Source organism: Thalassophryne amazonica, chromosome 19 (assembly GCF_902500255.1).
Source record: "Thalassophryne amazonica chromosome 19, fThaAma1.1, whole genome shotgun sequence".
Lineage (NCBI taxonomy): Eukaryota > Metazoa > Chordata > Actinopteri > Batrachoidiformes > Batrachoididae > Thalassophryne > Thalassophryne amazonica.
The window spans coordinates 65,567,279-65,583,984 of record NC_047121.1 but is presented as its reverse complement, the minus strand read 5'-3'; the positions used below and the strand labels follow the sequence as shown (position 1 = coordinate 65,583,984).

Genomic DNA, 16,706 nt, shown 5'->3' with positions numbered 1-16,706 from the left:
ACAGTGTTATCATATTGGCCCGAATATATGATGATATTTTGTTTTTGTGTTGTTTTTTTTTTCTTTCTTTTCTTAAAAACACTTCTGAAAAATGTAGGAGAGTCATAGCCGCAGACAAAAATTTTACATATCATACATCCCCAACTATAGGTGTCACCAAACATTTGTGAAAGACATCAACAAAGGTACAGTATCAATAGTTTGAGGCAGGATTTGTCTGTATTTTAACACCACAGTCATTTACGTACAGTCCATGAACAAATCAAAAAATAACACATTTGTATCATCATTTGCAGTTCTGCTAGAAGGCCTTGGAACTCCCACTCAGTTTTACGTCCATTCCTCTCCATTGGCCGCACCAGTTAAAACGTGCACAAAGCCATTCTTGTCCCCAGGTGGGGCACATCTTATAGTCGGGTGTGTCTTATATTCGGACCAATATAAGACACATAACTGAATTGTATGTGTTTTTTGTTGGAAACAAATCCGTTGTATCAAAGCAGTGCCTCTGTACAAATGTGTGTTGTAGCTCTATAAGGAGATCGTGGAGAGCCAGTCAGACTACCCTCCAAACTGGGACAAGAACTTGGCACTGGCTTGTGAGAGGCTGCTCCGTTCAGGTCACCGGGGCTACAGTCCAGACAGCCTGCTGACCTGCAGTGCCCAGCACTTTAGTCTGTACTTAGAAAAGGAACCCACAGATCCTCAGGCACCCGCCATACGCTCAGCCATTACTCACCTACTCAAAGAGAGAGACAGGCTTCGCCAGAGCCAGAGGCGAAGCCCATGAAAAGATCCGAAGATCTCAACAAGCAGCTGGCGTGCCGAGTGCGTGTCACAAGCTCAGTCAAAGCACGTGGAACCGAGTACAAAGCGTGAGCTGCAGTAACCAACCCCTCTCGCTGTTAAACGGTGATGCTTCTCAGAACCTCTCTGCAAACTTTAGTAAGCATTTTGGCTGAATGGAATCTCTGGAAGTATGAGTTGACAGATGAACTGCTCCATGAACTGCATGTGCATTAGCCCCTTGTCTTGACAGTATATATTGTACAGTTTAATGCATATAGCAAAAATAAATTGGGGTGTGTCTGACTCCACATTGCTTGGTATGTGGCACTGAAAATAAGTGCAAACTACGTCATTGAACACAAAAGGCTTGGATATAGTTATGGGTGTGTTTTTGGATACAACATGAAATGAACCAATCAGATTGTCACCTGCCATCGCCTTTAACATCTAAGTGTGCCAGCATCAAACTCAAGTGGGAGGATTTGAAAGGATTTAATGGATCTGTGCCTTGTCACAACATGCAAGCAGAGAGCAGCCACTAAAGCTCCCTGTGGTGAAACACTAAGGTGAAGTTTTGTATTTTTACATAAATGGCAGTTATTTCATTTAGTGGTTGCTTTCAGTTCAGTTTCATTGTGTATACAAGCAGAATGTTTGCATGTTGTGAACCCAGTTATCTAAGGTACATCTGAATATTGCTGCATCTATATAGCATCAGTTTTACACCCAACGTTTGGTGGTCGATAGCACAGTCGCTTCCTGCTGCCTCCACATTGTACCTTACCACCCCTCACTTTAAAACCAACACCCCCATGAGTGCGCAAATTGACGGAGTGCTACTGGTAATGTGGGCGTTAGACACTTGCATCAGGTGGAAACCAATTACATTTGGGTTGTGCTATGATCAAATATAGGACCTGTCCTAGGAAAACATGCATGTTAATGGAAGTATATACAAATAACAACAATAAAAACAAAAAACAGTTTGCTGTAATGACAGACTGAAACGGACTACAAACTGCAGTTGGTGGTTTGACTTCTAGAAGCGTTGAGTGGCCCCAATCAGTTTATCGCATTAAATACACTAGTTTGTTTCTTTTAGCTTTACATCTGTTTTTTTCCTTCTCTTCTGCTCTTACTGCAGTGATTATTTTGCCTCTGTCACTGCTCCAGTTACCCCCCCACATTATTATTGCAACACTGAGATTGAGGGAACAGAAATGGGGGGATTAGAGCAGTTCTTTAATCTAGGCCAGACTTATGCTGTGCCACAAAGTCCTCACTCCCCCATCTCGACTTACCCACCCACCCACCCCTCTGTCCATCCATCAGCCTGTCTTAGATGGCCCTTTAAATGTTTTAAACTAATGGATTTGATTAGGTCTCGTAATCCCTATTGGATTTATATGAAATGTGAAATGTCGCAATGCCAGGGACCCTTTTAGAGGTGCGTTTGTGGACACATGCTTAAAGCTCAGTCCAAGCTTTTATTCTGTTGGAACGTAACTGCACATAAACATAGTCGATAAACAGATCTGGACACAAAAAAAACACCTTGACCATCAGCAAAACAGGCCAGGTTCTATCTTCAACCCAGTACAAAGCAGCACACAGCGCCACACTCCTGCTGATCATCTACAACCGGTGCAGTTGTCATTTGTACACTCATGTCAGGTAAATGTGTAGTATTACTCTGCTCACTTGTACACCCATGGGTTTGTCAGTCTGAAAATGACCTGTGACGTCGTGAGGAAGGGGAACGCAATTGCATCATAGACCAGCAAAAACCTGGTCTAAAGTCCAGTACTGACTTCTCAGTGTTGCATCTCCTGAGGACCTGAACGTCCCATGCATTAAGGTACGCATGCGCGGTCTACGACAAAGGCTCGCTGAACCAGCTGTGCCTTATGCGCATCACACATGGACCACTGGTGGTCCTAACCAGAAAACCCCTCACTTCTGAGTTCACTCCCTGAATGGCAGTGTGTCCGAGGTGACAGTCTGTCTCTCTTGTCAGTTTTCTGTTGCCCAAACCACTCTACTGCTATTTTTAAGACTACAGTAAATCCAATCCTTTGTGCCTTATGCCCACATTTGTGCTCAGATTCCGAAAAAGTAGGGAAATGGATCATAAAACCCGCGGTTTGGATCGGATCTTGGTCTTTAGTTGAGGATGAGACCATTAAAAAAGAAGAAAAAAAAAAACACCCATAAACAAGAACTTAAAGAACAATGAAAAACAAGGTGTCCAATTTTGAAATAATCTTTTCAATAAAATAGTTAATTGTGATATTAAATTGCAGTATGAAGGCAACATCATGAAAAGCAACTTAAAAAGAAATAAAATAAAGGCGTTCTAAGTTTATATGTTGAGTATTTTTCGAAAAGATGGGGATGTCTACATTGTCTGATGAGAGAGTAATAGTAGTGATAATAATTTTATGTAGCACTTTAAGGCCAAATGCAGGGTGACCCAAAAAACAAAACAAAACCCAGAACCCAGAACCCATAAAAAAAATTGTAATAAATCCTACAAAGGTCTAGCAAATGTCTTGAAATTTGCTGGACTTAAACTTCACTCTGTGTACGATCATTCTCCAAAGTTTCAGTTATCTTGGTCACTTTGCATAAAAGTCATGTTCTTTAAAATTTATCCTCCAAATGATATGATTTGTTCCTTTCCTTGGTTGACCAAGACATGTTGGGGAAGATGACTGAAACAGTAGTCTTAGGATTTATTACAATTTTTATGGGTTCTGGATTTTTTTTTGGGGGGGGGGGGGGGGGGGGTTACCGTGTACATTAGTCCTCTTGAGCAGAGACTTCTCCAAAAAAAAACTTGGGAAAAGTGTTGTTTGCTTTCATCATGCTCCATTCACTGAAAACCACAATTACTTTAATTTTACTACAATTTTGCCTTGAGATTTACACAGTTATTGCTTAAAACACAGTTAGCATGTCAATAAATTTGTATTTCTGACTGCAGGGAACGTTCATTTGTTCAATGTTACACAACTAGGAAATAGTAATGTGGGCTCAGACATGCCCCAAATGTGTTTGTGGTGTGCACCATAGAACATCAAGATAAGGGCCCACAGTCAGGATAACTCCCATGAAAATGCAAGAAGGTCTGCATCACACAAACTGGAGAAATAGACTTTTACTGTCACGATGGTTGAGGAAGAGTGAAGGCGAGATATTAAACAGAGTCACTTGAACTACCACTGTGCATCAGTGCTGTTTATGATGTTAATCGTCAGAGTGCCAAACTACAACATCAGGGAGGAGCTGTTAGGAAATACCACTACTGAGTACATGTGTCTTTTTTATGATGTTTGCAGGCCTTTTACGTTTTGTCTGGACAGTGGTGTTCTGCTGTATCACACATTGCTAGGAAAATGTTTTTTGAAAATAAAGAATCATTGAGACACATTGTAGACCCTTTTTTTACTTTTGTGAATTGCAAACAGCCAATGATAAGGCCATTCAGTTTTAAACGCAGTCATTTGAACATTCGTGTGCATTTTGTTGTTTGCATCACAGTCGCTTGCTTGCGTCTTCTTTACTTTACTTTCTTCCTGTCCTCCCCTTTGTTGCCTTCTTGTCTCCCACCTGCTTTCATCTCCTCTCGCCCTGTCTTTGCCTAACCCGTCTGTTCCTCTCTTCTCCCCTGTCTCTGAGAGTCAGTTGCCCACCCTAAATCAGCAAGCTGCCGAGGATTGTGGGAACCCATGGAATCGCCGTGACCGGGGATGCAGGCAGGGAGCCACGGCAACGCTGGAATGTGGGGCGTCTGAGGAGATAAGAGCTCTGAGCCCAGCCAGGCAGGGGGGGCTGGGGCTGGGGGTGGGGGGAGCGAGAACTAGACGGAGCGAGGGTGAGAAGAAAACAGGGGAAAACAGTGAGTGTGTGCATGAGGAGACAGAAACACAACACCACAAACAGCCAGAGAGCAACACGGAGAGTGCATGAGAGAGGGGCGGGAGACTTAGGGGGGCACACACTGCAGATGGGAAGCCAGCCTTATTCCTCTTTGCATTTCATTTACATCCCTGGCCGTATCGACCAATCGGATTGGGAGCAAAGCCCAGGGCTTAGGAGGGGAATAAAAAGACAAAATGCCTTTGCTGCTCTCATCCCTCCCTGATAATACCCCTTCTGTTTTTCTTTTCTCTTTTTCCTCTCGTCTATAAGTAGATACTGTCCGAAATTCCAGCGGAAAAGCGACACCTCCGCTTGCTGTGTATCTCAGAACGAGCGGGAGCAGGGGCTGAAAAGACAGCTTTAGCAACTGGGCCTATCTCCTCGTCCTCTCCTCTGGCTGGATGCGAGCTTGGAGTGGAGGGAGGCGGAGGACTTGGGTGTGTTGGCTAGTGTTTGGGAAGAGAATAGAGGGTGTGAGAGGCATGATATCCTGAGCCGGCCTCAGATTTTGCAGAATCTTACACTCGGAAAAAGTTTCGCCTCCATATCCTTTTCCTAAGCCCGAGAAACCTGTTTCAGGGATGTTTACGAGGTGCCACCCGTCCTTTTGAACGTCGCCAACGCCTGCCACCGAACACTTGTATTTTTAGCACAGGATTGGACTTCTATGGTACACTAAATTGTAGCTTTATGTAATGCCAGAACATTTGTCGGCTGTGTTCAAACTCTTAACACAGTGGAACATGTGCTGTAAGAATTTCTTGACAGATATGAAAAGTTTTCTCTAACTTATCAGCGGTATTGGGCACAGTTCCGCTAACAGCTATTTAGCCAGGAACGCTATTCTTTTTGTTAGCAGAGTAGCATTTCAGCTAACTATGGAAACCATTAGCAAACCAATTAGCTTCCACTAGATCTATTTCTGCATCACTTTATGAGTCTGTGAACTTTTTAAAAATAATGTTTAACAGTCAAAAAGCCTAAAGTCATACATGTTTGTTCCTGTTGAAGCTCATAAACCAATAAGCAAATTTTAGACATTGCACAAAGCCAGCTAGCATCATCTTGAGGAAATGGAACCTTTTTTTTTCAGTATATATTTTTCATTTCTTAATATTTCATATTCATTTCATACTTTCCAGCCTCTGAATTAACTGGTAAATAGAACTACTGTTTGAACTTTGAACTTATTTATTTGGCACACAATTTGTCAATAACAAAAACTGATAAAGACAATTCCACAGTGACATGTGTGACCAAAAAGGGGGTGAGCAGAAGCAAAGCTTATAAACGCCCACCCCATATATATATACATACATATATACACATTACCTACCCCCAGAGCAAGCACACAGGGGACAGTGGTAAGGAAAAAACTCCCTCTGATGTATTGAGGAAGAAACCTCAAGCAGACCAGACTCTAAGGGGTGACCCTCTGCTTGGGCCATGCTACAAACACATTTAACAAAAAACTCAAACCCCATTATCATAAACATATCAAGTGAACACCATGTGTTTGTCTACATACATATTTAGTATACATGTATATACACACATATATATATACATACACGCACATACACAAATTAATGTTACTGAGTTACAAGTTCACAATTCCACTTGACAACACAAAACTCATCATACTTCATTAGATACATATCTTGAAAACTTTTTTTTTATATTGATTTTTAAACTGATTGATATTTGGACATCATTTGAGTTCATCCGTCAGGTTATTCCATAATCTAGGGCCACAATTGGAGACACAGAAACCTTTCCTGGTCGTCCGAGCACCAGAAATTTTAAAATGATACAAGCCCCGTAAATTATATTTTCCTTCTCTCTCAGTAAAATATTCTTGAATTCTAAATGGCACTTCTTTATTTTTCACTTTGTGCATTAATTGAACAGTCTTGAACAAAATCATATCATTAAGTTTTAATATTTGAGATTTAATGAACAGTGGGTTGGTGTGGTCTCGATAACCTGCATTATGAATTGTCCTTAATGCTCTTTTTTGAAGAATGAATAATGGTTGCAATGTAGTTTTGTAATTGTTGCCCCAAACATCAGGGCAATAAGTCAAGTAGGGTGCAACCAAAGAACAATAGAGAGTATGTAGTACTCTGCAATCAAGAACATGCTTTACTTTATTTAATGCTGCAATACTTTTTGATACCTTCATTTGAATATGCTGAATATGAGCTTTCCAATTAATTTTTTCATCAATAATGACACCTAAAAACTTATTCTCTTTGACACGTTCTGTGTTTACCCCATGTATATTTAACTGAACTTGTATGTCTTTTTTATAATTTCCAAATAACATCAATTTAGTGTTAGACAAATTTAATGATAATTTGTTAATATCAAACCATCTCTTTAACTTTATCATTTCTGTTCCTAAATCAGATAATTGTTGTAATAATTGTTGCAGATTTTCCCCTGAGCAAAACAGGTTTGTGTCATCTGCAAAGAGCACAGTTTTAACCATATCTGAGACTTTACATAAATCATTAATGCATAAAATAAATCATTTTGGGCCCAACACAGAACCCTGTGGTAGCCCATGAATGATGTCCAGATATGAAGCTTTATAATCAGCTTGGCATGCTAAACCTTTTTGGGAACCTCCATGTTTACACTCCCAATATTTTGAAATTTCATCACTTTAGGTCTGTTTTTCAGGGTTTTGAGCCCCCCACCCAAAAACCAAGCCAAAGCTGAAAACAAAAACAAGCAGTTTTTAGTAGCTTCAACAAAGTGTTTAGCAATTTACAGCTAATTAGCAAAGCTAACTTATTCATCAGCAGAGTAGCTTTTCAGCTATGAAAGGGTGCGACGATTTACCCAAACTGACTCCAGCGACTGACCCAGACTGACCCAAATATGACTAAATGAAGTACTTTTATTTATTTTCGGAAATGCGCTCCGTTCTCAAAACGGTACATTAATAGAAAACGCTCTCTCTCCCCCCTCCCTCCCTCTGTCTCGCTGCCTCTTCAGAATGCTGAAACAATAAACAAGGGATGTTAAAATACGTTTGCGTATTGCCATTTTTTTGTGAGGGTGGGCATACAACAGACTCTGAACTTTGACATCTGATGTTACGAGTCCTGACGAGGGAGCATGCGTCCCGCTGTACGTCTGCAAAGGCGAGTGTCGTTTGCTTTGCATGTACTGTTTTGAGAACTTTACAAAATAAAGTACTTCATTTAGTCAGTTTGGGTCAGTTTGGGTCAGTTTTGGTAAATCATTGAACCCACTATGAAAACCATTTGCGACTCAATTAGTTTTCACTAAATCTATTTCCGCTTCACGTTTAAATCAGCTGACTTTTAAAACTAAAGTTTAACAGTCAAAAACTCTAAAATCATGCATGTTTGTTCCTGTTGACTCTCATAAGCTGATCAAGCAGAATCGAGACATCGCGCAAAGGCAACAAGCAAGCATCATCTTGTATGTCCGTATTTTTATTAATATTTGATCATTTCTGGCCTATGAATGAACTATGTTAAATAGGAACTACTATTTAACATGTTCATTTAATTATCATCACCGTTGCATGCTAAATCTCTTTGGGAACCTCTATGTTTACACTGCAACATATTGAAATTTCACCACTTTAGGTCTGTTTTCCAGGGTTTTTAGAGCTCCCCCCCAAAGAACCACAAGCCAAAGCTGAAAACAAAACAGCAAAAGTGGTTTTCAGTATCTTCAACAAAATGTTTTAGCAGTTTATCTGTTCAATGTTATCACAGTTAACTTTTCAGTGGACAGATAGCGACTATCAATGTTAGCTATGTCCGCCACTCTTAGAGCAGCAAGCGACTTGTGTCAGGTATCTGTTTGCTGACTTTCCTTCTCAGTATGTGGTAACCAGTGTTTGGGTGTCGGCTGTGCAAGTATAATGTGTTTGTACGTTTAGGTGAGTTTATTTGTGCAGGTGTTTGCACTCTTTGTTGTATTTGAGTTGCTTTGTATGTGATTGTGCCAAAATGGGCAAAGTTGTGTTGTTGTTTGCAAGTGCATTTACTGTATTTAAAGGACAATGGCGTTGTCTTGGCTCTTGTATGTTTGCATAGGCACACCCACGCTGTTGTACCGCTGCTGGACCCTGCTGGCACAGCTGTTGTTGTAGGAGTTACTGGAAGAGAGCAGGAGTCTGATACAAAACATTCCAACAGAGGGTTGCTCACCTCAATGGGAGAAGATTAAAAAAAATATTATTATTGTAGATGTATGTTATGTGCATGGACCCCATCTGGTCTCAGGAGTAGGTCCTGATTAGTACAGAACTGGGAAACCAATGAGGAACACAAGGAGCTGCACACATTTCTCCATGTACAGTAGAACTACAGTTCACCAAAAATTTTTAAATGCCTATGTGGATCTCTATCTGATCTGCTGTAGCGACCCGGCACAACAAGGGGCAGCATTTGTGCACCATTTTTCAAATTTTAATCGGAAAGACGTTTCCTACCATGGATTTGTCAATGTATTTGTCCTGCATTTGTTCATAGAATTTTGCAAGTATCGGCCAATCTGTGTGGCGAGAATAATCCAAACTTGTGTGGGGTCACTTATGAGCCCCTGGGAAGATCGATGAGATTGTCGACATTATAGCTCCAGATGGTATTGCAATTTGTCATCTCTAATCATTATATTTTACTGTTTTTCAGGGAGGCACGGCCAAAAGACCTAGAATAGCAAGATTTACAGTGGCACAAGCATTGGGACTGATTCTTGATGTCCAGAGTGAGGATGAAAAGGATGAACATATAGAGAGTCAAATAAATATGAAGAGGCCTAAAATATAGTATTCCAATATAAAGTTAATGTAGTCATAAATAACCCCACTTGATCTTATTAATTGTTAAAATTTCTTGGTCACTTGAGGGTTAAAATCAGTTCAAGTATCTCGCGGTCTTGCTCACGAGTGAGGGGACACTGGAGTGTGAGATTGGCCGGATAATTGATGCAGCAGGCACGGTGTTGCATTCGCTCGACCGTACTATGGCGAAAAGGGAGCAGAGCCAACAGGCGAAGCTCTCGATCTACCAGTCAGTCTTCGTTCCTGTTCTCACCTATGGTCATGAGGGTTGGGTCATGACCGGAAAAACTAAATTGCAGGTAGAAGTGGCCAAAGTGGGTTTCCTCAGGAGGGTGGCTGGTGTTTCCCTTAGAGATGGGATGGGAAGTTCAGTCATCATCATCAGTGAGAAGCTTGGAGTAGAGCCACTGGTCCTTCCTGGTGAAAGGAGCCAGCTGAGGTGGTTTGGACATCTGGCAAAGATGCCTCCTGGGAGCCTCCCTTGGGTAGTGTTCCAGACACATCCAGCTGGGAGGAGACCCCGGGGAAGACCCATGACACACTGGAATTCAATGTATTCATCTTATATAGCACCAAATCACAACAGAGTCGCCTCAAGGTGCTTCACACAAAACAATAAAAAAATAAATAAATAAATAAAATTAATTAAGATTAAAAAGGCGCAATAAAAGAGTAAAGAAGTAAAAAGCATAGTAACACAATATTCCAGTATGCTAGCCATACGAAAGGGAAAACAAGTACCTATTAAGTCTGGACTTGAAAGTCTCCACAGAATCTGACTGTTTTATTGACGCAGGGAGATCATTCCACAGAACAGGGGCACAATAAGAAAAAGCTCTGTGACCTGCTTCTTCTTATTCACCCTAGGGACACAAAGTAGTCCTGCATCCTGCGAACGCAAAGCCCGGGCCGGTACGTAGGGTTTAACTAGATCAACTAAGTAGGGAGGTGCCAGTCCATGAACAGTTTTATAGGCTAATAGCAGAACCTTAAAATCTGATCTCACAGGGACAGGAAGCCAGTGAAGGGATGCCACAATGGGTGTAATGTGGTCAAACTTTCTGCTTCGTGTCAAAAGTCTGGTAGCAGCATTTTGAACCAATTGGAGACCCCTAATGCTGGACTGTGGTAAACCAGAAGAGAAGTCCAGAAGAGATAAATGCATGAATCAAGGTCTCAGCATCAGCCATAGACAGGATGGGACGAACATGACACACTGGAGAGATTATATCTTCACATTGGCCTGGAACGCCTCGGGATCCCCCATTCAGAGGTGGTTAATGTGACCTGAGAAAGGGAGGTTTGGGGGTCCTCTACTGGAGCTGTTGCCCCCGTGACCTGATCCCATTTAAGCAGTCGATGATTAGTCAGTATACGAGGTCTATTAGAAAAGTATCCGACCTTATTTTATTTTTTTTTTAAACATATGGATTTGAATCACGTGTGATTACATCAGCCAAGCTTGAACCCTCGTGGGCATGCAAGAGTTTTTTCATGCCTGTCGGTGACGTCATTCGCCTGTGAGCACACCTTGTGGGAGGAGTGGTCCAGCCCCCTCGTCGGAATTCCTTTGTCTGAGAAGTTGCTGAGAGACTGGCGCTTTGCTTCATCAAAATTTTTTCCAAAACTGTGAGGCACATCCGAGTGGACACCATTCGACAAATTAAGCTGGTTTTCGGTGAAAATTTTAACAGCTGATGAGAGATTTTGGATTGTTTCTATCGCTGTAAGGACTTCCCACGGAGCGGGACGTTGCGCAGCGCTCCGAGGTGACATCGTCATCCTGTTTCAAGCTGAAAACCTCCAAATTTAAGCCTCTGTTGACCCAGGACGTCGTGAGAGAACAAAGAACTTTCAGAAGAGGTCGGAATCAGCAGTTTATCCGGACATTCTACTAAAGGAGATTTTTTTAATGAAAGACATGCGAACGGATTGGCGCGTCGGCGCGCCCGCCACAGGAAAAACACCTCCGTTGGAAGCCTTAAGGACAAGTTGGAACATGCCCTGCTGTTAAACAATTTCTCAGATACTCAACTGAAAGCCACCAAAAGCCGCCTGGATTTTACAAATGGTTATCAACACGGAGGTGTTTTTCCTGTGGTGGGCGCACCAACGCGCCAATCCGTCCGCACGTCTTTCATTAAAAAAAATCTCCTTTAACAGTGGAATGTCCGGATAAACTGCTGATTCCGACCTCTTCTGAAAGTTCTCTGTTCTCTCACGACATTCTGGGTCAACAGAGGCTTAAATTTGGAGGTTTTCAGCTTGAAACAGGATGACGATGTCGCCTCAGAGCGCTGCGCGACGTCCCGCACCGTGGGAAGTCCTTACAGCAATAGAAACAATCCAAAATCTCTCATCAGCCATTAAAATTTTCACCGAAAACCATCTGAATTTGTTGAATGGTGTCCACTCGGATGTGCCTCACAGTTTTGGAAAAAATTTTGATGAAGCACAGCGCCAGTCTCTCAGCAACTTCTCAGACAAAGGAATTCCGACGAGGGGGCTGGACCACTCCTCCCACAAGGAGTGCTCACAGGCGAATGACGTCACCGACAGGCGTGAAAAAACTCATGCATGCGCACGAGGGTTCAAGCTTGGCTGACGTAAAAACATTAATCAAATCCATATAGTTTATTAAAAAATAAAACGGTCGGTTTCTTTTCTAATAGACCTCGTATATTGAGATTAAAAAGGAAGAGGTGCCGAGTAGGAACCTTGATGAAGGCCATGTGCCAAAACGTTGGTTATCACAGTAAAATATGAGATTGGAATGTGCAGCTACCATTATTATATATTAACATAAATATATTATTTTTCATATTATGACCTGTGAGGTATAAGGTCACCTTAGAGGTCCAGTACAATACATGGTAACAACATACAACACACAACTAACAACAGCAGTTGTTGTAAAATCACAACAATTACCTTTCCAACAAATGCGAATTTTGAATTCTTTGGGAAAATTTACTGGCAGAAGAATATAAAACCTACACAACAAAAGACACTGAAAATTTGATACCTATGTGGAGGAGATATAATCTGTAGATACTGCGATTGGAGAAACTGTGCAAAATGCAACATGTATCTGATGCATCATCAGTTTTACAACTTCATGATGGAGCAGCACAAACAATGATTTTCTCAAAAGGAAGACCGAATTTCAGCTACACAGTACCAGAAGGTACATGCGGTCGGAAGTTTATTTTCTTTTATCAAAGTCCTTCTTGGTTCCACTCCACCTTGAAACTGCAGTGATCCAACAGACACAAGATGCACCAGTTTCTCCTGTCACAACCACAGAAGCTTTTAACTCCTTCAGAGTTGTGTGTGCTCCTTGGTGGCTCATTCATTCATTTTCACCTTATCTCCCGCTTATCCGGGTCCGGGTCATGGTGGCAGCAGAGCAAACAGCTCAGACCTCACATCCCTATCACCGGCCAAGTCCTGTAACTCTTCCCTGGTCATCCCAAGGTGTTCCCAAGCCACCTAGGAAATAATATCTCTCCAGCATGTCCTGGGTCTTCCCCGAGGCCTCCTCCTGGTTGAATGTGTCTGGAAGACCTCCTCATAGTGCAGCAGATAACTGAAACATTCCTTCACTTGGTGATATAAGCATCAGATTTGGCAAGAATGTTCTTCATAAATCAGTGTTTGAGAAAAAAGTGTGGGCCACTTGAAAATCCAATATGGCGGCCTGGTAGGGGTCAAAATTTAAAAATGCTCCAATCATATTGAAAGCTATACCACATTATGTGTCTGGTCACAAAGGTTCCAAAAAGGTATAGTTTGGACTATCTATGACTGAATGTTATGGAGTTATAGGGTAAAAACAGCAAGAATGGTGACAAAGATCAATTTCAGTTTGTACAGGGGTCAAAAATTAAAGTTGGTAAAAGGTGATGCAAATTATTGGTTGAACTAATAGGATTAATAAATGGAATAGTTTTGACTGTATTGAATGCTAGAACCAGTGGACCCTCACCAAACTGTTCCCACCAGGTATTGGATTAGCTAACTTTGTGGACACCACCGGCTTCATCCTTCCACCAGACAACCTGCAAGGTACAAGTTCACCTTAGAGGTCAAAGGTTTGCAGAATGTATCTTCAACTCATGTGATTTGTGGCTTCACATGCCTGCGCGAGCAGGTTCTCCGGCGGGATCTAGCTTTGCCACCAGCATACAAAGGTGTGTCGGCCGCTGCGAATGCGCCTCGACACGTATGACGTATTTGTGCATTTCCGTGCAAATCCTTAATTTGTCATGTTTGCACGCATCTGACGAAGTTCATTTTCAGCTCCATTTAATTTTTTTTGCAGTTGTTAAATAACTTTTGAGTTCTCCCGAGCAGGCTGAATATTATCCCCAGAGTTGCCGTTGTTATCTTGTGTACACACATTTGTGTATTTGATACAGCCCCGCTCCACTACGCCACGTCTGTATATCAAAGACAGCGGCGCCGGGCGTAATTGAAAACGGCTACCGTGGAGAAAGGTCTCTCTCTGCTTTGAAAAAGCCTCATTCTCTGCTCCCTTCTTAGATCTATTTAAATAATTGAGGAGTAAACTGACAAATTAGGCACCTTTATGGAAGCCCTCGGGCTCTCTCTGGGGTCCTTGAGTTTCCCTAGTACAAGAGAGCGCCACTAGGCACGGGATAGTATCTCTGTGTGCTTTGAGAGGTGGTGGTGGTGGTGGTGGGGGGGGGGGTAGGCCAGGAGGGGTTTCGCCAATCAAGTGGGCCACACTTCCTCCCTCAGGTTCTAATTTTGTGCCACATTAAAGAGCTTGGCCTCCATTTAGGACACAGAGAAGCATTTTCATAATTTGCCGGGTCTCTCGACTAGCTCGGGGTGCCTTTTTCTTCTCTCTCCTCCCCATCGCTCACTCTCTCACGCTGCCGTGTCGGAATGGAAGGCCTGGAAAGGAAGGGGAATAATTTATTCTCCTCCTTTCAGCCAAACGGCTTCACTTCTGCATAATGTTCCCGCTGGATGTGTGCAGCACCTAATATAATAATTCTCTATTAGCGCTGGATATGATCTAAGATAGACGTCCTTATTGTCCGCTTTGCACAAACGATGTCCATGTTTCATTGACTCATTAGGGCGGCGCCACATGGCTCTCCTCCTTAGTCAGAATATAGTCAATAAAAATATAAATGCAACTTTTGTTTCAATTTTTCATACTTCAAATAATAAAATTGAAGATTTTTTCTTGTCTGCATACAAAATGTTTATTTTTCTTGAATTTGGTTCACAAATTTATTAAAATCCATATTGAGCATCTCAATTACATTGTTTCCCTTCGCATTTTCGCTTCATTTGCGACGGGGATTCATGACTTGCCTTCTTTTGTAATAAGCAACATGTGTGAGCCTCCATTTCATAATAATGAGGGTTCTCAAACTTGTTTGCTTGCGCAAGCAACCAGTAGTCAGTGTGGAGGGAAGCAACCACTGATTCATTTTTTTTTTCCACTTTGGTTTCACAGCCAGGCTTCCAAATGCAGAAGTCAGCATAAGTATGTCCCCTTTGGGTTACCGTATCAACATGGTGGCCTCCATGAGGGGGCCCACCCCCTATTGAAGGCACTGATTTGTCGTTGCAGGAATTCCCATATTTTTCAGATTATAGGTTGCACCGGATTAAAAATTGCATCAAAAAGGAAAAAACATTTATTACACTGATCAACAAGATTTTTCTTGCATGGAGTTTTTTTTAACGGATTTTGGGTAATTTGGAGGCGCTGAATCTGAATTTGGTGTTAGTTTTTGCCAATTACATCATATTTTTAAGATATGGAAATGTATTTCTCGTATCAAGCAATAAAGCAAAAGCTGCAGTCTCGCACACCTCTTCGGTGCCATAAACAATATTACGGCTCTTGTAAGCATTTTGTGACCCTGATTTAAAAACTATGCTTTTAAAGCTGCTTTTGTGCGTGATTTGTGGCGTCAGACTTGTGAGTGAATGAGCAACTTTTGCGTAATCCATCAATATGGAACATGCAGATTACAAAAAATGTGATGTGATAGAGGAAATCTGGGCTCAGATTCGGATTCAGTCCATGCAACACTGTAATTTGCACCAGCGTATGTTGCATTTATTTTTGTTGAAACATATATTTCACAAGAACTCAAGGAAAAACATTTTGTAACAAACTGCAATGACTATAGGGCAGCGCAGTCTTGTTTGATGATGGGCGCTATGAGCTAAAATATGATGCATATGATGTAATTTCTCTACTTCCGGGGACAGAAACACAGCACTTTCTCTGTGTTTTTGGGCAAATTACGAGGTCTATTAGAAAAGTATCCGACCTTATTACTTTTTTCAAAAACCATATGGATTTGAATCACGTGTGATTACATCAGACATGCTTGAACCCTCGTGGGCATGCGAGAGTTTTTTCACGCCTGTTGGTTACATCATTCGCCTGTGGGCAGTCTTTGAGTGAGGAGTCGCCCACCCTCTCGTCGATTTTTTTCATTGTTTAGGAATGGCTCAGAGACTGCTGCTTTGTTTGATAAAAATTTTTTCAAAACTGTAAGGCACAACTGAGTGGACACCATTCGATAAATTCAGCTGGTTTTCGGTAAAAATTTTAATGGCTGATGAGAGATTTTGGTCTGGTAGTGTCGCCGTAAGGACGGCCCACGGCGCCTGACGGCGATCTGCACTTCCAGGCGGCAGCATCTCGCCGTTTCCAGTTGAAAACGTCCACATTTCAGGCTCTGTTGATCCAGGAAGTCGTCAGAGAACAGAGAACTTTCAGAAGAAGTCGGCATGAGGAGTTTATTCGGACATTCCATTGTTAATGGACATTTTGTAATGAAAGAACGTGCGGGCAGAGTCGCATGTCGGGCCAGACCCGACCGCGGGGGGTCGCGACAGGAAAAACACCTCCGTTGGAAACCTTAACGGACAAGTTGGAACATGCCCAAGCTGTTAAACAATTTCTCAGTTACTCACTTGTTGAAAGCCATCAAAAGCCACCTGAATTTTACAAATGGTTTTCAACACGGAGGTGTTTTTCCTGTCGCGGCGCACAAAGATTTGCGCGCACGTCTTTCATTAAAAAATGTCCTTAAACAGTAGAATGTCCGCATAAAGTCCTCATGCCGGCCTCTTCTGAATCTTCTCTGTTCTCTCT

General features: G+C 42.0%; 1 protein-coding gene across 2 annotated transcripts in view; it reads left to right on the top strand.

Annotated features, from left to right (window-relative positions):
- The window catches only part of tmem260 (transmembrane protein 260), a 53,346-nt gene extending 50,232 nt beyond the window's left edge, over positions 1 to 3,114 (top strand). For both annotated transcript variants that reach the window (XM_034159427.1, XM_034159426.1), the window contains exon 16: positions 530 to 3,114. In XM_034159427.1, the coding sequence (XP_034015318.1) occupies positions 530 to 790 (261 nt within the window). In that variant the 3' untranslated portion in view covers positions 791 to 3,114. The remainder of the gene's footprint in view (positions 1 to 529) is intronic.
- The last annotated feature ends 13,592 nt before the right edge of the window (positions 3,115 to 16,706 follow it).